Source organism: Kogia breviceps, chromosome 1 (assembly GCF_026419965.1).
Source record: "Kogia breviceps isolate mKogBre1 chromosome 1, mKogBre1 haplotype 1, whole genome shotgun sequence".
In the NCBI taxonomy this organism is placed as follows: domain Eukaryota; kingdom Metazoa; phylum Chordata; class Mammalia; order Artiodactyla; family Physeteridae; genus Kogia; species Kogia breviceps.
In genome coordinates this window covers 164,570,838-164,592,781 of record NC_081310.1, presented here as the reverse complement: position 1 = coordinate 164,592,781, position 21,944 = coordinate 164,570,838, and the positions used below count along the sequence as shown (strand labels likewise).

The 21,944-nt window shown below is 37.6% G+C and overlaps 2 protein-coding genes across 13 annotated transcripts in view; one reads left to right on the top strand and one right to left on the bottom strand.

Moving 5' to 3' along the window:
• Nucleotides 1-21,944, bottom strand: part of IPP (intracisternal A particle-promoted polypeptide) — a 46,134-nt gene that overhangs the window by 1,253 nt on the left and 22,937 nt on the right. For 6 of the 12 annotated variants that reach the window (XM_067008671.1, XM_067008676.1, XM_067008705.1 and 3 more), the window contains 2 exons: nt 19,512-19,732; nt 6,579-6,699 (listed from right to left, as the gene is read on the bottom strand). In XM_067008671.1, the coding sequence (XP_066864772.1) occupies nt 6,579-6,699; nt 19,512-19,732 (342 nt within the window). Of the gene's footprint in view, nt 1-4,708; nt 6,700-19,511; nt 19,733-21,944 lie in introns of those variants that run through there. The other 6 variants (XM_059042834.2, XM_059042810.2, XM_067008709.1 and 3 more) reach the window with 1 other exon arrangement.
• Nucleotides 494-2,587, top strand: TMEM69 (transmembrane protein 69). The gene is made up of 2 exons (XM_059043254.2): nt 494-627; nt 1,792-2,587. Exons 1-2 carry the CDS (start codon nt 574-576, stop codon nt 2,500-2,502), a joined length of 765 nt encoding a protein of 254 aa, XP_058899237.1. The 5' UTR covers nt 494-573; the 3' UTR covers nt 2,503-2,587.

Genomic DNA, 21,944 nt, shown 5'->3' with positions numbered 1-21,944 from the left:
AGTAAGTCAGAAGGAGAAAAACAAATACCGTATGCTAACACATATATATGGAATCTAAGAAAAAAAAATGTCATGTAGAGATTAGTGGTAGGACGGGAATAAAACACAGACCTACTAGAGCATGGACCTGAGGATATGGGGAGGGGGAAGGGTAAGCTGTGACGATGTGAGAGAGTGGCAGGGACACATACACACTACCAAATGTAACTTAGATAGCTAGTGGGAAGCTGCCGCATAGCACAGGGAGTTCACCTCTGTGCTTTGTGACCACCTAGAGGGGTGGGATAGGGAGGGTGGGAGGGAGGGTGACGCAAGAGGGAAGAGATATGGGAACATATGTATATGTATAACTGATTCACTTTGTTGTAAAGGAGAAACTAACACTATTGTAAAACAGTTATACCCAAATAAAGATGTTTAAAAAAAATTTTTTTTAAAGTTATGTATAAAGTGAAGAAAATTAAATGACATCTTGTTTTGTACACAGCAACATGCTTCTGATTCAGATGCTCCACTGAGCTATAAAAATACATTAATCAGAACTGTGTGGCATCTTCCTAAGCAAGACTTTCAATGGGGCCCACTATGGTTCACTTCATCCAGAAGTTTTCTCGAGCATCTTCAAAGGTTGGTTTATTCAGCAAATATTTGAGCACTACTTTCCAGGCATTGCTTGGCTGGGCAGTAGTGAAAAAGAAGACAAAAATCCTTATCCTCTTATATTCTGGTTGATCGGAGGAAGAGTAAAATATAAATAAGTGAAATTTAATGTCAAGTGGTAAGTGCTATGGAGAACTATAGAGCAGGGAAGGAGAATAGGGACAGTAGACTTAAGGACTGCATTTATAAATAGGGTGGTCAGAAGTGAGGCAATGAGCCATGCAGGTACCTCAGGGAAGAACATTCTAGACAAAAAGGAAAAAAAAAAGCCTCAAGATGGAATCATTCCTAGCATTTTGAGTAACCACCAAGATTCTTAAATAACTGTTTCTTTTTTTTCTTTAATCCAACATTTTTTGAGTTAATGTTGATCTGCTTAACTGTTGAAGTATGGAATCTACTCACTAAAGCACAGAATCAGCAAGAGAGGTTTTTGCTTTGGCTATGTACCATGAAAGGCACTGGGGATTTTTTTTTTTTTAAGGCAAAGAAAAATATATGGTCCTGGCTCTCAAGTCTACTGAGACAGACAAGTAAACACATGATTTTAATGCACTGTGAGAATTAGGATGGAAGTGTGTATATGGTACTTATAGGAGGATTACATCAGATTGGAGAAAACTTCAAGCCGAATTTTGAAAGATAAGTTCCCTAGATAGAAAAATGGTAATCTAGAATTCTAGGCAGACATATGTAGAAAGGCATGAAGCTATGAAAATTATGCAGTGTCTAAAGCTTAATTTTCTCTACATAAAATAGCATTTCCACAGTAATTAGTGCTGCTTCTTTTGCAATTTATAAATAGAAGAGGCAGTTTAGAATGCCAAAAACTAAAGACCTAGTCTTTAGCTGTTCCTCCTTCAGATATTTCTTTCATGGGATAAGTTTAGTGGTAGGCTAAAATATATCACTGGTTTCTATTCAGTAGTTTCTTTTGCATGTTGTATAGCTGTTTAATGGTCTTTGCCAGCAATAATAACATCATCCTTTAGTCCAACCTTTCTTTAAGTTCCATGTGCTAACAGAAAGCAGGTGGTTTGTTTTTATATTGTCTCAGATTGGGACTAAAACATTCGGTGATTTCCTTTTTTTAAATCTGTTTTTTGTCTTCTCGTTCTGTTTTCCCTATAGATGCTGAAGTACCCTTCCACAATCAGACTAGGAGCCAGGAGAATAGAAACATTTTCTGTCAAAACATGCCTCCAACAGAACTTTTCTCCTTTGTTTCCAAGGCCTTGGCTTGTCTCATCATTTCCAGTGTGTATGAGCAAGACACAATATTATCACACTTCCCCATGCAGCTTTAAGAAGAAGCAAGAGCAAGCAGTGCTTCCAGGCAGGCCACCACAAACCATCAGTTACCTGCCTGACAGCCCAAAGCCAGCATTATACATAACTCTAGCAGGACTAATCCCCTTCATTGCTCCACCACTGGTCATGGTGATGACAAAGACTTATATTCCCATATTAGCTTTTACTCAGATGGCTTATGGAGCCAGTTTCCTATCTTTCTTGGGAGGGATCAGATGGGGTTTTACTCTGCCACAAGGTAGTCCAGCCAAACCAGACTTCCTCAATTTAGCTAATAGTACAGCTCCTGTTGTGTTTTCATGGCTTGCATTCTTTGTTTCTGAAAGACTCAGTGAAGCTATAATCACAGTAATAATAGGTTTGGGGATAGCATTACACACTGAACTTTTTCTCTTGCCACATTATCCCAATTGGTTCAAAGCCCTGAGGATAGTAGTCACGTTAGTGGCCTTTTTTTCATTTGTAATCACTTTACTAGTTAAAGATTTTTATCCAGAGAAGGGACCCAAGAGACTTAGGCAAGTAGAATAAATATAAAACTACTCTGTAGATGACGTTAGCATGTTGGCTAGAAGCCTTGTAAGGTTGTGTTTCGGCATCACCTTTTTCTACCCCTCCGGTTTAGCTCTTTTTTCCCACCAGTGGTGATTTATTCTTCCCAAATTATTTTTCATTTCTAGAAATCTTTATTTTATAAAGAATCACTGAGAAACAGCTTGAAAACCCTTAACAAATCCTTTTCATGTTATATTAGGTTATAGTTCTCATTCAGTCTTTTTATGAACTTTATAGTCATCCACTTAAAAATTTCAATGTTTTAATTGTTTTGAAAAATGTAAATTAAAAGATGAAAACCTTTGTGCTAGAGCTTTAGGATCATTGAAAACACACACACACACACACACACACACACACACACACACTCTCTCTCTCTCTCTCTCTCTCTCTCTCTCTCTCTCTCTCTCTCTCCCTCTCTCCCTCTCTCCCTCTCTCCCTCTCTCCCTCTCTCCCTCTCTCTCAGAGGAAAACTTCGTTTCCATGAGTGTCTGAAAATAATAGGTGGCTCCAGTGTAGAGTTTTCATTGCAGTTGCCCCTGGGAATTGCGTTTCCAAGCTCTTTTTACCTGGCACAACCTAGTTATTTGAACTGAAAGGATCTGTGGCTCTAAAGTCAGTAGGGAGCAGTGTCACGAGGGAAAACTATGTTCAAAGAAAAGCTAGACACATTTTCCAGGTTTTACCAGGATATTTGGCAGAGTATAGATGCAACTTATCTCCAAACAACACAAGCTGGTCAAAAATAGTTAAATAGTTAAAAGAAAAAAGACTCTATGATATACAAACTAGGAAAAGTCAAGCTGGAGACATCTTAATGTTCTATCTAGTTTTGCATGTCAACTCACACAAAAGCTTTTTTAAAGCAGCAAAAGCAACACCTTGAATTCTAACTTTAAAACTTAGTCTTTTGAGATGCTTAGTCTCATAAAAAAGGAGAAACATTTTCAATGTTACAAGAATTTAAATCAGGAAATGGTATCATCGGGTATACGTTACCTTTGTATAAGTATTCGAATATTACATAACTTAAATTTCATAAGTAAATTATATACATATAATTTTCACTTTAATGATTCTTGCTGTGGAAAGATCATAATCTAGAGTGGTAACTTGTTTACTTTGTTACACACCTGTTACAAGATTTTTTTATGAATTGTGTGTTCAATTCCTAATCCACAGTATCTCAGAATGTGACCTTACTTGCAGATAGGGTCTTTACAGAGTTATTAATAAGGTTAAAATGAGATTATAAGGGTAGGTTGTAATGTAATATTACTGGTATTCTTATAATGGAAAATGTAGAGATAAACACATATACAGAGAGAATACCATGTGAACATGAAGATCTGCATGCCAAGGAGAGAAGCCTTGAATAGATCCCTCCTTAGCCCTCAGAAGAAACCAACTCCACCAACACCTTGATTTCAGACTTCAGGCCTCCAAAACTTGAGACAATAAATTCTGTTGTTTCCATTTCTGTGGTACTTTGTTAAAGCAGCCCTAGCAAACAAATATAACACTATAGAGCTAGAACTTGTTCTGATCATTAAGAAGCTTACCAGTTAAAAGTCTGTGGCTGAAAACACCACATGATCCTTCTTTATTAATGTAGAGAAAAGTTTACTACAGCCTGATACTGAAGGAAAGAAAGCTCATACTCTTCAGAAGATCCTTCTCAGATCCTACTCAGATTGTTTCAGTGAGGAAAATTACTTCTCTGCTTCTCTTAAATTGCATGAAGACTGCACAAACTTAAAACTTTTCTCTGATCTCAATCTTTCAGAATAGGGGCAAGTCATATTTTTAGGTTAACTGCCCACTTTTTTTTTTTGGCCACGCCACAAAGCATGTGGGATCTTAGTTCCCCAACCAGGGATTGAATCCGTGCCCCCTGAAGTGGAAGCTCTGAGTCCTTACCACTGGACCACCAGGGAATTCTCTACAGTGTGCGATTTTTAAGTACATTGGACAGGATATTTAGAAGTATATTGAATATATGTTAAATATTTTGTATGTTAAATATTTTGGAGGAAGATCACGTTAACAGTTGCTCAGAAAACAGAATTAAATATAAAACTAAATGTGCAAGTCCCTAAAGTTGAAAAATCATGGGCAATCCTACTACACTTTGATAATCCAGGAATGCTGCTAATAAACTAATTAGTAATACAAGAAAAAGCAAAGAAATCAAGATACTTTATTAGTACATTCTTTTTAAAACAATCTGTCATTACCTAGGAAATAAGCATATTTATAATTACTTATTTTCAGGCATCGTTTGGACCTATTAGGCCCAAACACTGTTGACTACATTTCTGCCACAGCAGTACAAAATGCCTCCCTTCATAGTGCCATTTTAGGTTGGCATCAGGCAATAATGAAAATTAAATGATAGGAAAATTCGTAAATCTCTTGAACCAGAATGCAGATTCTTTAACTAGAAATATTAAAGGCACATGAGTTACAGCTTAAATAGTTTACAAACTATCTTGATACTTCATTCCTTGACATTTTACAGATCCCAGCCAGGCATCTGTGACCCTTCAGACTTTCAGGGTACCCCAAAGAATGAGACACAGAGCTTTCTGTCTGCACTATGTAAGCTTTTCTTAATATATGCATATGGTTAAGTTATGAAGGAAAGTATCTTTGTGAGTCTATCCAAATACTTTGAATATGAGTGCTGCCTGAGTCTTTAATGCTTACCAAAGGTTTTCTATCTAAATAAGCCACTGATGCCTATAATATACTGGAGGACTTTTGTACAGAAAAGGGGAAATCAGGGATATACAAATCAAATCCTGGAACAGCTAGGTAAACCTAAATGTATAAGACCTTTAATATATATGGCTCCAACTGACTAGTAGAAATAATTTAAAAGTGATGATCATGTATGCAAAGAATCTTCGTCTCAGAAATGGACAGAAAACAGTTCTTTAGAATGCTTCTCAGGGAAAATGAGAAGTTTTGAGAAGCAGTTTTGGGTCAGAGGCCTTTCAGCATACACTTATGAGTTAGTCTCCGTAAAAAGTTTTATAGGTACCTACAATTCCATCTTCTCCAAGCCAGGCAGCAGCTTTGTACTAAGCTCATATTTAGGCTTGCCCAAGTGTGAGTATGCTTTACAAAGCTTGATAATCTAATAAATTCCCTCTTCCCAAAGCTAAACGTATTTTTGGTGACTAGAAAAAGGTGCATGCAACCTGCTGGGCTCTATCACCCATTACATCATCCTACTGCAATAAAGGACTGTCACTAAGAACCTCCTATTAATTCCTCACCTGCATTCCAGCATCAAGACAAAACCATAAGTGAGCAAAAGCTTTTTTTATGCTGTTATCAACAGGTGAAAACATATATATAGATAGCTAGATATTTCCCATATGTCCCTCCCAGTTTTCCTGCTGTTAATAAAATGTTTGGGATTAGTGAAAACTCCTGGAATAAAATAAAAGTAAGAAGTTGCTTCATTGGCTTTTCTCTGTAGGGTAAACTATGGCCATGGAAAATTGCACTCTGGATTGAATCATGAATGTACAGATATCTTTAAACTGTCTCATTGATACTCTTAAATCACATAATGGTCATGTTACAGCTTAACTGCACTGGAGAAGCAGCTAAAGGGAAAATTTGCCAAGAAGCTTCTAGCAAATCATTTTTACAAATAGGAGACTCTACTCCTAACTGGACAATTCTAGAGCATAAACAGCATATCTACTGGTAAGCTTGGCAAATTTGTGTGAACTCTTCATTGATTTAGGATATATTCCATATCGCTTCTCACTCAAATTCTTTTTAAAAAAGTCAGTTTTTACTCATTTATCTACAAAATTCATAGAAAACTCAACAGATGAAAGGGTCCTATCACCAAACACAAGTGTGATTTGCAAAAGGTGAGATCCTATATTTTCAAAATGTTTCCTGTGCTCTCTTACGCTTACTATTTCATAGTACAGCAACACCTCCTTCACAACGACTGGTGATCATGTTACCAATTTCTGTCCATGTATCTGAATGAGGGTTATAAACTTCAACTGAGTCCAAGGTACCTGGGGCCAAGAAATCGTGGCTGGAAGATCGACCTCCAGAAACATACAGAAGCCCGTTGACTGCCACAACACACATGCCTGCTCTAGGCACTTTCATTGAAGCAACTTCAACCCACTTTTCCTGGATAAGGGAAAAAAAGAAGTTAGCAGTGCCATAACATGGTAACAGAGAAAAGTGCTGAGAAATTAGATACTCTGGTTCTTTTTAAAATTTATTTATTCTTTTAATATTTATTTTTATTTATTTATTTATTTAGGCTGTGCTGGATCTTAATTTCGGCACGCAGGGATCTTCGTTGCAGCACTTGAGATCTTTTAGTTGTGGCATGTGAACTCTTAGTTGTGGCATGCATGTGGGATCTAGTTCCCCGACCAGGGATGGAACCTGGTCCATCCCAATGGCCCCCTGCATTGGGAGTACTGAGTCTTACCCACTGGACCACCACGGAAGTCCCTCTGGTTCTTTTTACATGTTTAAATTTCAAGCTCACAATCCAGTCATATAAGCATATAGAACATTTTAAATTGAAGTTTTTAGTAGGTGTAGACAAAGTAGTGAATTTAGAGGAAAGTAATGAAAAATATATCTGTGATTAATTATAAATTATGGTCACCAGGAGATAATCTAGAAATTTACCAGGGAAGTCTGGAAGGACTTTTTAAAATCTTTAATATAATAGGTCTTATAAATCTCCAAGAGAACAATACAGTAAACAACACTGGCCAAATTTATTTGAACATGGATTCCTTTTTTCAAGGACCATCTAGTGCAGTTAGTAATTCGCAAAACATATTTTCAGAAAGGTAGTACAGATCAGGGATTGGAAACTAGGGCCTATTTTTGTAAGCCTACAAACTAAGAATGATCTTTCCATATTAAAAGGTTATTTAAGGGACTTCCCTGGTGGTCCAGTGGCTAAGACTCCGTGCTCCCAATGCAGGGGGCCTGGGTTTGATCCCTGGTCAGGGAACTAGATCCCGCAACTAAGAGTTCACATGCTGCAACTAAAATCCCGTGTGCCACAACTAAAGAATCTGCATGCTGCAACTAAAGATCCCGCATGCTGCAACTAAAGATCTCACATGTAGCAACGAAGATCCCACGTGCTGCAACTAAGACCCAATGCAGCCAAATAAATAAATAATTTTTAAAGGTTTATTATAGAAAAACAATATGGCAAAAGAAGAGATTGTATGTGGCCCCCAAGGCCTAAAATGTTTACTATCCGGCCTTTTTTTTTTTTTTTTTTTTTTTTGCGGTACCCGGGCTTCTCACTGTTGTGGCCTCTCCCGTTTCGGGGCACAGGCTCCAGACGCATAGGATCAGCGGCCACGGCTCAAGGGGCCTAGCCGCTCCACGGCATGTGGGATCTTCCCGGACCGGGGCACGAACCTGTGTCCCCTGCATCGGCAGGCGGACTCTCAACCACTGCGCCACCAGGGAAGCCCACTATCCAGCCTTTTAATAGAATGTTTGCTAACTCCTGGCATATATTATTCACTGAAGAAATTTCAATAAGCTGCTATATCCAAAATGACTGTAAAGTCTTACTCCAGGGAAAATGTCTATACCCAGAAAACAGGAAAGCTAATAAAGGTCCTGAGAAATAATCAAGAGAGAAAAGAAAGTTTCTAGCTTAAAAAAAAAGAATCTGAAAATAAAGCATATGATGAACAAAGTTTATAAAGTCATAAAAGATGAAAAAAGATTATTCATCAGTGCTAGAAAGTGAACTTTTTGAGGAGAGCAACTTAATGAGTTTCACATCCTGGTACCCAGTATAGAACCAGCACATTATAGATGCTGATCTGAACTTAAATGAAATTCTGAAATACTAACACCAGGGACATTCCTTTGAAATTGAAGGACCATATTAAACTTGAAGGCTATTTGATTATATGAAATTACAGAATACATCAAAAAGTTTTCACAGGTGAAAAATACTCGTTTTAAAAGATAGATATATTCACAAAAATACCTATAGCTGGTTAAGATAAATCAGGATGTTGGGTTTATGTTTATCATTAGGGAGAGCTAACCTTTGCTCCCCTACAAAAATGGCTCTGGACAAGAAGAGTAAGGGAATCATGGGGTTCATTCAGTAATGTTTATGTTTCATTTCTATCAGTGTATTAACTACAGTTTGCTTTTTATTTTGAGTCCCCTCAAAATAAACTCTGTAAAACCAGAAACATGTTTTACATTATCTTTACGGTTTGAATCTATAATGTAGGACTTTAGTAGATAGTAAATAACAATAACATTTCAGATTTATGCATGAAAAACCAAGGTAACATTACTGATAAGCACTTAACTTTGGAATGAAAATCTATTCATTTCTAGCCATATAGAAACATTAGCAAGAGAAAGCGCCCTCAGCAAGTTCACTTTCTCTATTCCCCCCATATAATAGAGACCACTTAGAAAGTGAAAGGAACCTGAAATATCACCAAAGTTTGAAACTTGTCACACATGAGAATCAAAATTATGCTTCAAAACAAAACAAAAATTCTACTTTTGCCATTTCTATTCAAGATTATACTGGAGGGTCTAGCCAGGGCAATTAGAAAAGAAAATGAAATAAGAGCCATCCAGATTAGAAAGGAAAAAATAAAATGATCTCTAATTATAGATGACATGATCTTGTACATAGAAAATCCTAAGGAATCCACAAAAACATATTAGAGTACAAGTGCTGCAAGGTTTCAGGATATAAGATGAATATACAAAAATTGATCAAATTATTATACACTAGGAATGAAAAAAGTTGACCATGAAATTAAGAAAATTCAATTTACAATAGCATCAAACATAATAAAATATTTAGGAGTAAGTTTAACCAACAAAATGCAAGATACTGAAAACTATAAAACACTGTTGAAACAAACTGAAGAAGACCTAAATAAATGGAAAGACATCCCATGTTCAAGATGAAAAGACCTAATATTGTTAAGATGGCAATACTCCCCAGATTGATCTCAGACTCAATGTAATCCCTGTCAAAACCCTGCTGGCTTCTTGGTAGAAACTGACAAGCTGATCCTAAAATTCATATGGAATTCAAGGGACCCAGAACAGCCAAACCAACTTTTAAAAAGAAATTCCAAGTTGGAGGACTCACAGTTTCTGATTTCAAACCACAGAGCTACAGTAACTAAGACAGTGTGGTACTGGCATAAGGATAAACATACAGATAAATGAATAGAATTAAGAGTCCAGAAATAAACCCTCACATTTATGGTCAACTGATTTTCAACAAAGATATCAAGACAATTAAATGGAAAAGAGTCTTTTCAATAAATGGTGCTGGGACAACTGGTTACCGCATGCAAAAGAATGAAGGTGGACCTCTTCCTCACACCATATACAAAAATTAACTCAAAAATTAATTAAAGACCTAAATATAACTATAAAATTTTGAAAAAAGAGTAGGCATAAATCTTCATGATCTTGAATTAAGCAATGGTTTCTAAGTTATAACACCAAAAGCACAAGCAACAAGTGAAAAAAATAAATTGGACATTAAAATTAAAAACTTGTGCTTCTGGGCTTCCCTGGTGGCGCAGTGGTTGAGAGTCCGCCTGCCGATGCAGGGGACACGGGTTCGTGCCCCGGTCTGGGAAGATCCCACATGCCGGGGAGCAGCTGGGCCCGTGAGCCATGGCCGCTAAGCCTGCGCGTCCGGAGCCTGTGCTCTGCAACGGGAGAGGCCACAACAGTGAGAGGCCCGCGTACTGCAAAAAAAAAAAACAAAAAAAAAACCTTGTGCTTCTAAGAATACCATCAAGAAAATGAAGAAAACCATAGGATGGGAAAACAATTTTGCAAGTCATATATCTGACAAAGGACTTGCATCTAGGATATATAAAGAACTCATATCTCAGTAATAAAAAGACAAATAATCCATTTTTAAACGGACAAAATTAGAACAGATTTTTCTTCAAAGAAGGATAAATGACCAATAAGCACATAAAAGATGCTCAACCTAATTAACCATCAAGAAAGTACAAGTCAAAACCACAATGAGATACCAATCCACACCTACTAGGTCAGCTATAATAAAAAAAGATAAATAATAAGCATTAGATGTAGAGAAATTAGAACCCTCAAATACTGCTTGTGGTTATGTAAAATGGTATAGCCCCTTTAGAAAACAACCTGGCAGTCCCCCAAAAGGTTAAACATAGAGTTACCATATGACCTAGCAATTCCTCTCCTAGGTATATACCCAAGAGAAATGAAAACATTCAGTCCACAAAAAAAACATGTACACAAATGTCCATAGCAGCACTGTTCATAATAGCCAAAACACTGAAACAACTCAAGTGTTTGGTTTGTGAATTATATTTCAATTAAAAAAATAAAAATAAAAATCCTTTCTACTTAAAAAGAGAAAAAAGTAATTTAAAAACCTTTAGGTTTTGAAGGTTTTAATAACCAAAACTAGTTTAAGAACCATAAAATTCAAGTAACACTAATCCATATTTCATAAAATATGTTCCCTGAAACACTTTTCTCCCCCAAGATGTTTCACAAACAAAAGCAAAGGTTGTGTGGTCAATTAAATTTGAGAGACTTAGCATAAAGATTCATGAAGTACATTATTTAATAAATTGTGTAAAGAAGTCATGTAAGAAACTTATTCAACTTTGTTTAATCCAACTTTCCCTAAGTATAATTGACCAGGGCAACTCGTGTTACCAAATTCCTATTAACAATGCAAAAAAATAGTATTCCGTGACAATTAATTTGGAAAAAATTTGTCTAACCTATAAGTCTATGGCATAACACACCTTGTACTTCATTATCCCAGCACTTAATAAACTGTAATGCAATTGTTTGTCTATTTATTTCTCTATATTCCCCACTAGAATGTAGGCTTCTTGAGAGCTGGGGCCTCATATATTTAGTTTGCCTTTGTTTCCCCAGGTCTGTATTTGTGAATGAATAAAAGGACTAATGAACAAATGCATGGTAGAACAGTGACTCAATGAAGATACAACCTACTTTCTCTTCTTTTCCTAGCATAATTGCATCAATCTAGTAACTGAGGGCATGAGAGAATAATGGGGCGCTATTATGGGCAATGATAAGATGGGTAATATGCAGAGGTGGCAGGTGGAGAAGACAGCTAGTATGGTAGGTGGGTTTGTTTCATTGAACAAATAAGTAAATAGAGAATACCAGGAGCCAAGTTTTTAACTGATAGAGAAGGTATTTACAAACATGGGAATGTAGAAGGCCTGAAAGAATCTGAGGTATACTGGAATTGATGCTATCATTGTGAACTCATGGTTTTATAACATATATGCACAGATATAGAAATACGTATAAATGAATATGTGTGTGAATACATATACACACATATATACATTTACTGTTTATGTTTAGCTGTTTACTGAGAATGCCTACAAGCGGCAATACCCCAGTAGCAATGAGTACTCTGAGTGCCTGATCTTGGTTTCTAAATACTGTCCTTCACTAAAAGGAACTAATACTTCTTGGAGAAATGACTGATTCCAGGGCCAGATCAGAGAAGTATAAGCTTTCTTGTACTTGAAATATTTTATTATGCCAGATAGTAAAGAAATGCTCAGTGAATGATGGAATCATGTTAAAAGGACGGAAACAGACGGATTTCTACTTTCAGTCATGATAGAATAATTGTTACCAAACTTGCCCTCCTACCATAAAGACCTCAACAAACTATATGAAATAAAGTCCTCAGACAACCGACAACAGGCAATGAAAAACTGTGGTTCAGAAAAAGAAATAAACAATGTGAGCTCCATGGTTGTCCGGGCTTTCTGCCTGGAGGGCTTTGTGAATAGCAGTATAGGGAAGGGAATCCCAAGCAGAGTATGACAGTCAGCTGATCTAGGAGACAGAAATCAGATTTTAGAGAGGATGATGCAGTTGAGATTTGCAAGGAAGAGTGCTAGAGGATAGAGGTTCCCCTGAGTCTGGCTGAATACCCCTAAACTATGCATGCATAAAATGAGACTCTATGAAAGAAAATAAAAATAATAAAAAATAAAAATAAAAACAAAGAAAAAGTTAAAAAGAATTTTTTTAAGTGGAAAAAAAATTAGACCCTATGAGAACAGTCAAAAAACAACTAATAGGAGGATGTGACATAGTTAGACATATATTTGGTCTCTGACCCCAGCTGACACAGCTCCTAAATCCCTTGGAATTTCCTGGGTGATAGGAATGTCTCCTCCTTAATAAGGCAACTCTTGGTAGGATCCTGTATAACCTCAGGATGGGAGCCTTTTACCAGAAAGATCAAGCCCAGATTAGAAGTTTGGAATGTTCAGTCCATACCCTGTCATCAGGGAGGAGAGAGGGGCTGGAGGTTGAAATAATAATTGATCATGCCTATGTAATGAAGCCTCCATAAAAATCCCTAAACTATGGGGTTTGGAGAACTTCTGGTTTGATGACCACATCCACATGCCAGGAAAGTGATACCCCAAACTTCACCGGGGCAGAAACCTGTAATCAAGACCCTTCTGGATCTTGCCATATGTACCTCTTCATCTGGCTATTCATTTGTATCCTTTATAATAATATAGAATATAAAAATTATATATTCTATTATGTTCTATATTATATTCTATATTTATAATAATATATAATATCCTTTATAATAAACTGGTAATAGTTAAGTAAAGTGTTTCCCTGAGTTCTGTGAGCCATTATGGTGAATTATTGAACCTGAGGAAGGGATCATGGGAACCCTTAATTTGTAAACAAGTCAGTGGTTAACCTGAGAACTGATGTCTAAAGTGAGGGGCAGTCTTGTGGGACTGAGCCCTTAACCTGTGGGATAGTTAGTGTCAGAACTGAACTGACTTGTAGGACACCCAGTTGGTGGTGTCCACAGAGAATTGGAGAAGAGCTTGGTGTGGAAAACCCACACATCTGGTGTCAAAATATTGTGAGCAAAGAAACAGTTTTCCTTTAGAGGAGTTGTAAGCTTAACAATTCTCAGAGCTCACACAAGACTGGATGATATTCTAGTTGTTTTTTTAAAAATATCTTTATTGGAGTATAATTGCTTTACAATGTTGTGTTATTTTCTGCTGTACAACAAAGTTAATCAGTTATATGTATACATATATCTCCATATCCCCTCCCTCTTGAGCCTCCCTCCCACCTTCTCTATCCCAACCCTCTAGGTTATCGCAAAGCATCGAGCTGATCTCCCTGTGCTATGCCGCAGCTTCCCACTAGCCATCCATTTTACATTTGCTACTGTATATATGTCAGTGCTACTCTCTCACTTTGTCCCCGCTTCCCCTTCCCCCCTGGGCTCCTCAAGTCCATTCTCTACGTCTGTGTCTTTATGATATTCTAGTTTTGACAAGCCAAAATGAAGAGACCTTGTTGAACAGCTAGGGCATACAGTAGAGAGTCAAGAAGGGCCATACTTCAGTTGTAGGGCTAAACTATACCTAAAAGACCTAGATCTTCTAGATGTTCCCTACAAAGCTTAAAAACAAGTTTCAAATGAATCAGTCTGATTTGCAAATAATTTAACTGCCTATCAAAACTAAACTCCACACTTCTTATAGGAAGAAGACAAAATCCAAATACTCAACAACATAACATTCACAATGTCCAACATCCAATCAGTTACTAGAAATGTGGAAAAGCAAAAACACTCTGACTTAAACTAGGAAGAAAAATTTCAACAGATACAGATCCAAAAATGACAAGATAAAAGAATTAGCAGATAAGAAATTTAAAATAGACATCATAAATATATTCAAGGATCTAAAAGAAAACATGAAAATGATGAGAGGAATGGAAGACATTTAAAAAGCAACAACCAAAAATATCTTCTAGAGCTAAAAAATAAAATACCTGGGGGCTTCCGGGCTTCCCCAGTGGCGCAGTGGTTGAGAATCCGCCTGCCGATGCAGGGGACACAGGTTCGTGCCCCGGTCTGGGAAGATCCCACATGCCGCGGAGCAGCTGGGCCCGTGAGCCACGGCCGCTGAGCCTGCGCGTCCGGAGCCTGTGCTCCGCAACGGGAGAGGCCACAACAGTGAGAGGCCCGCGTACCACACACACACACAATATATATATATATATAATACCTGAAATGAAAATTTTCCTAAATGGAATTAGACACTGCAAATTAAAAGTTTAGACATTTATTAATGAACTTGAAGACACAGCAAGAGAAACTATCCAAACTGAAGCACAGAGAACAAAGTTATGCAGGATGAGTAAGTCTAGCAATCTAATGTATAGCATGGTGACTATAGTTAATAATACTATATTGTATACTTGAAATTTACTAAGAAGGCCAATCTTAAGTGCTCTCACCACACACATTAAAAAAAAGGAAAAGGGAGCTATGTGAGTTGATGGGTATGTTAATTAGCTTGATTGTGATCATCATTTCACAATGTATACGTATAGCAAAACATCACACTGTACACCTTAAAATCATACAATTTTTCCTCAGTGAAGCTGTAAAACAAAACCAACAAAAACAAACTGAAGTACAGAGAGAAAAAGGATGGGAAAAAATTAACAGAGCCTCAGTGACCTATGGAGCAATATTAAGTGGCCTTACATGCATGTTACTTAAGTCCCAGAAAGACAGCAGGAGAATATTTGAAGAAATAAGGCTGAAAACATTCCAATCTGATGGAAGCTATAATTCAATAGATTCAAGAAGTTCAGTGAATTCCAAGCAGGTTAAACACCAAAATCCAACAAGACATACCATATTCAAATTACTGGAAGCCCATGATAAAGAGAAAAATCTTAAACCCTGTCAAAGAGGTACTTCCCTGATGGCCCAGTGGTTAAGAATCCATCTTGCAATGCAGGGGACGCCAGTTTGATCCCTGGTGGAACTAAGAGCCCACATGCCACGGGGCAACTAAGCCCGTGTGTAGCAACTACTGAGCCTGGGCACCACAACTAGAGAGAAGCCCGCGCGCTACAATGAAAAGCCCACATGCCACAACTAAGACCCGATGCAGCCAAAAACTAAATAAATATTAAAAAAAAAAAACTGTCAAAGGAAAAAAAAAGACATTACATACATGGGGGAACAAGGATAAGAATGACTACTGACTTCTCATCAGAAACAATGCAAGAAGTAACACAACATTGTAAATCAACTATATTCCATTAAAAATTATTTTAAAAAAGAAACAATAGAAGAAGATAAGTAAACAACAATGTTAAGTGATGGGGGAAAAAAGAACAACCTAAAATTCTATACTCAGCAAAAAGCTCTCAAAAATGATGGTAGAAAAATAGTTTCAGAAAATGAAAGCTTAGAGAATCATTGCCAGCAGACCAGCATGAAAAGAAATATTAAAGGAAGTTCTTCAGGCTAAGAGAAAATGATATGAGATAGAAACTTAGTTGTACACAATGACTAGAGCTAGAAATGGTAAATATATGCATAATTATGAAATATTTTCTCATTAAAATTTACTTATATATAATTGACTGTTTAAGCAAATATAACAACATATTGTGGGGTCTACTATATATACAGTAGTAAAATGTACAACAATAGCACAAAGGATGGAAGGGAGAAATGTAAGTATGTTTTTGTAGGTTTCTTACATTAAAAGTGAAGTGCAGGACTTCCCTGGTGGCGCAGTGGTTAAGAATCCGCCTGCCAATGCAGGGCACACGGGTTCAAGCCCTCGTCCAGGAAGATCCCACATGCTGCAGAGTAACTAAGCCTGTGCACCACAACTACTGAGCCCACGTGCCACAACTACCGAAGCCCGTGCACCTAGAGCCCGTGCCCTGCAACAAGAGAAGCCACCACAATGAGAAGCCCGCACACAACAAAGAGTAGCCCCTGCTCACTGCAACTAGAGAAAGCCCATGCGCAGTAACAAAGACCCAATGCAGCCAAAAAAATAATAATAATTAAAAAATAAATAAATACATAAAAATTCTTTTTAAAAAAAGTGAAGTGGTAAATTATTAGAGAAATGCAAATCAAAACCACAATGAGGGCTTCCCTGGTGGCGCAGTGGTTGAGAGTCCGCCTGCCGATGCAGGGGTCACGGGTTCGTGCCCCGGTCCGGGAAGATCCCACATGCCGCGGAGTGGCTGGGCCCGTGAGCCGTGGCCGCTGAGACTGCACGTCCGGAGCCTGTGCTCCGCAACGGGAGAGGCCACGGCAGTGAGAGGCCCGCGTACCGAAAAAAAAAAAAAAAAAAAAAAAAAAAAAAAAAAAAAAAAAAAAAAAAAAAAACCACAATGAAGTATCACCTAACACCGGTCAGAATGGCCATCATCAAAAAATCTACAAACAATAAATGCTGAAGAGGGTGTGGGGAAAAGGGAACCCTCTTGCACTGTTGGTGGAAATATAAATTGATACAGCCACTATGGAGAACAGTATGGAGGTTCCTTAAAAAACTACAAATAGAACTACCATATGACCCACCAATCCCACTACTGGGCATATACCCTGAGAAAACCATAATTCAAAAAGATACATGTACTACAGTGTTCATTAAAGCACTATTTACAATGGCCATGATATGAAAGCAACCTAAATATCCATTGACAGATGAATGGATAAAGAAGATGTGGTACATACATACAATGGAATATTACTCAGCCATAAAAAGGAACAAAATTGAGTCATTTGTAGTGAGGTGGATGGACCTAGAGGCTGTCATACAGAGTGAAGTAAATCAGAAAGAGAAAAGTACTGTATGCTAACATATATATATGGAACCTAGAAAAATGGTACTGATGAACTTAGTGGCAGGGCAGGAATAGAGATGCAGATGTAGAGAACGGACTTGTGGACACAGGGTGGGAAGGGGAAGCTTGGACAAACTGAGAGAGTAGCATTGACACATATACACTAACAACTGTAAAATAGATAGTGGGAAGCTGCTGTATAGCACAGGGAGATAAGCTTGATGCTTTGTGACGACCTAGAGGGGTGGGATGGGGAGTGTGGGAGGAAGGCTCAAGAGGGAGGGGATATATGTATACATATAGCTGATTCACTTTGTTGTACAGCAGAAGCTAACACAACACTGTAAAGCAATTATAATACAATAAAGACGTAAAAAAAAAGTGAACTGGTATATTATTTGAATGTAGATGTAATGCATTAAAATACCTATTATATATAATGCAAACCCAAAAGCAACCACTAAGAAAAAGGGTGAAGAGATATAGTTAATTGGACAAAAGAAATAAAATGGAATACTAAAACAATAACAATATAAAGACAGTGAAGGGGACTTCTCTGGTTGTCCAGTGGTTAAGACTCTGTGCTTCCACTGCAGGGGGAGTGGGTTCGATCCCTGCTTGGGGAACTAAGATCCCAACATGCCATGTGGTACGGCAAAAAAAAAGACAGAAAAGAGGAAAAAACAAGGATGGAGTGTGTAAATAGGAAAACAGCAAAATAAGAGTCTAAAAACCAAATGTATCTATAATTACATTATATATAAATAGTAAAAATTCTAAAGACTCCATTTGAAAGTCAGAGATTGTCAAATTGTAGGAAAAAACAGGCCACAATTATGTGTTATCTTACAAGAGATGTAGGTTTTAAAGACATAGATTTAATGTAGAAGGAAAGAAAAAGATATACAATGCAAATACTAATCAAAAGATAGCTTGGCTACCTTTATATCAGACAAAATAGACTTCAGATCAAAGAATACTGCCAGAGATAAAGAAAAACATTTCAAGGCTATAAAAAGATCAATTCGGGCTTCCCTGGTGGCGCAGTGGTTGAGAGTCCGCCTGCCGATGCAGGGGACACGGGTTTGTGCCCCGGTCCGGGAAGATCCCACATGTTGTGGAGCGGCTAGGCCCGTGAGCCATGGCCGCTGAGCCTGCGCATCCGGAGCCTGTGCTCCGCAACGGGAGAGGCCACAACAGTGAGAGGCCCGCATACCGCAAAAAAAAAAAAAAAATCAATTCATCAAGAAGATGTAATAATCAATGTATACACATTTAATAACAGAAATTCAAAATATGTGAAGCGAAACCTGACGGGAATGAAAGGAGAAACAGGCAAATCCATAATTACAGATAGAGATTTCAACACTCTTCCTTAGTAATTGACAAAACAATTGAACAAATTAGAAAAACTAGGGAAGAGAATTCCCTGGCAGTCCAATGGTTAGGACTCTGCACTTCCATTGCAGGGTGCATGGGTTCAATCCCTGGTCAGGGAACTAAGATCCCACAAGCCTCACCATGTGGCCAAAAAAAAAAAGAGACTAGAGAAGACCTGAATGCTAACCAACTTGGACATTTATAGAACACTATTCTCAACAACAGCGGAATACAAATTCTTTTCAGGTGCACGTGAAACATTTACCAAGACAGAAATCACATAAAATATGCTCTTTGATCACAGTAGAATTATATTAAAGCAATAACATAAAGATATCTAGAGAATCCCCAAATATTTGGAAATTAAATAAAATACCTGTAATAACTCATTGGTCAAAGAAGAAATCACCAGGGAAATTAGAAGCTATTTTGAGGTAAATGCTAACTAAAATACAATATATCAAAATGTGTGGGATGCAGTTAAAGCAGTGCTTGAAAACAATTTAGAGCTTTAAAGATTTATATTCTAGAAAAAGAAAGGTCTAAAAATCAATCATCTCAGTTTCTACTTTAAGAATCTAGAAAAAGAAGAGCAAATTGAACCCAAAACAAATAGAAGAAAGGAAAGAAATAGTAATAGTAACAGAAATCAATGAAATAGAAGATGGACAATCAATAGAAATAAACAATGACACCAAAAGTTGATTCTTTGAAAAGAAAAAAAAAAGAGGGAAAAAACCTATAAATAATATAATGAATGAAAGAATGCACAGCACTACAGATCTTACAGACATTAAAAGAGTAACAGGACACTAAACAATTGAAATCATCCAACCTACCTCTTCAAAGGAATATTTTTCTACAGTGTGGAGAGCATCTTGTGTCTCATTCCACCCTCCAATAGAATAGATGCAGTCATTGAGTGCAGCCACCCCGAGATATGCTCTTCTAGTTCCCATTGGAGGAAGTGGAGACCAACGCTTGGAAAGTGGATCATAAACTTCAAAAGAACGAAGCTCTATTCCTTCATTGCTGATGCCCCCAATCACATAAATTAAACCTGGAAATTGAATATTTTTGCTCAGATGCTATTGAAAATAGGATACAAATAATTATAAAAAGTAATAATTGTGATTTAAGTTTGCTATCTGATATTATACTTAATGCAGGGCTTACAATATTATATATATATATTTTTTTGGTACGCGGGCCTCTCACTGTTGTGGCCTCTCCCGTTGTGGAGCACAGGTTCTGGACGCGCAGGCTCAGCGGCCATGGCTCACGGGCCTAGCCGCTCCGTGGCATGTGGGATCTTCCCGGACCGGGGCACGAACCCGTGTCCCATGCATCAGCAGGTGGACTCTCAACCACTGTGCCACCAGGGAAGCCCTACAATATACTTTCAAGAGAGAAAATTTACTTCTGTCTAGTTTATCACAGCTCTCATTTAAGCATGTTACAAAGAATTAGGGGTATGAATTTAAAGTGGCATTGAATTTTCAAAGAACTTAATGATGCTATAACAAAATAATTTGTCAGACAAGGATTTCCGATCTTATTGTTTGCTTATTGATCTCAAGTTCCAGATCCACTGCCACCACATATAGGTAAAAAAGGATGGGGAGAAGGATTTGTTCCCCCTTAAAAACTGTCATACACTTAAACTGGGAATGACATGACCCTGTTGGTGACAACCTAACGGTTGCTCAGATGGACATAAAATGAATTTAAATTAGAATAGTTTATGGCTAGATCAAGGTATCAGATACTGTACAGTAGACTGTAATTCACAGAGTTCCTTATTAAATTTAACTTGAAAATAATGGTTCTGACAATCAACAATTATTTTTTTTGAGTGTCTACTGTTGTTCCTAGAGGTCTAAAGTGAGAAGTTATAAGGAATGGCATTTAAAAAAATTTATTTATTTGGCTGCACAGGGTCTTAGTTGCGGCACATAGGATCTTTGTTGCCGCGTGTGGGATCTTTGTTGCGGCATGCAGGATCTTTAGTTGCGGCATGCGGGATCTTTACTTTCAGCATGCGGAATCTAGTTCCCTGACCAGGGATCGAACCCATGCCCCCTGCATTGGGAGTGCAGAGTCTTAACCACGACCATCAGGGAAGTCCCAAGGAATGGCATTTTAAGAAACATGAGCTAAATGTTAGTAAACTTGGGTTCTAGCTCCAGCTTTGCTAGTAACCAACTATGAGAAAAGACAACTCACAGCCTCCTGATCTTCAGCTTCCTCATCTAAAAATAGAGCGGTTGAAATAGAGAATCTCCAAGATGCCTCTCTAGCTCTATGATTTTAGATGGGAAGATAAAAATAATAAATAAAAACAATTACAGAACACTATAATATTAAACAATAGAATTGAACCATGTAATTTGAGCATTTAGCTGCTAGCAGAAATCTGAGAAGGTACTCAGAAGGCAGAAAGAATTTCAGGTGGGAACAGAGCAGGCTGAATTGTCACATAACAATGGGCAGACTGCTTCCGACTCTACAGGTACATGTAAATCTGTTCTCCAATTCTGGACAGAGAATCAGGTTCTATTTGAGAATGCTTATTAATTACCTCTCAGTGTATAATAGACAATTACAACTAAAATAACGTCTGTATACCACTTTAAGATGTAGTACAACATTTTTCAAATCTGTGATAGCATTGTGTGTGTATGAATCACAATGTACTCTATAAAAAAACACTGAAGAAGCCTATGACACTATGAAGATTGTTTTTGGTAATCTCTCCCTACTTAGAAGTATATATACTAAGGCCTACAAGAGAGAGAAAAATAACAATAATGAATGACAGTTCAAATGCTTATTTTGCTAATTAGGTATTTTTGCCCATCTGGGATTCTTAATTCTAGCTTTGTTTATTTTGGAAAAAAATGATTATTTTGGCAATACAGAAATAAAGACATAAGAGGTTTAAAAATATGAGGGCTTCCCTGGTGGTGCAGTGGTTGAGGGTCTGCCTGACGATGCAGGGGACGTGGGTTCGTGCCCCGGTCCGGGAGGATCCCACATGCTGCAGAGTGGCCGGGCCCGTGAGCCATGGCTGCTGAGCCTGCGCGTCTGAAGCCTGTGCTCCGCAATGGAAGAGGCCACAACAGTGAGAGGACTGCATACCGCAAAAAATAAAAATATAAGAGATGAGAAGCAGAATTTCCACACTGTTAGTGTCAATTATTCAAAACTAACAGACATAAAATATACTTTTGTGAAAATAAAGCCTCAAGCTCAGTTTTTTTAAAAAATAT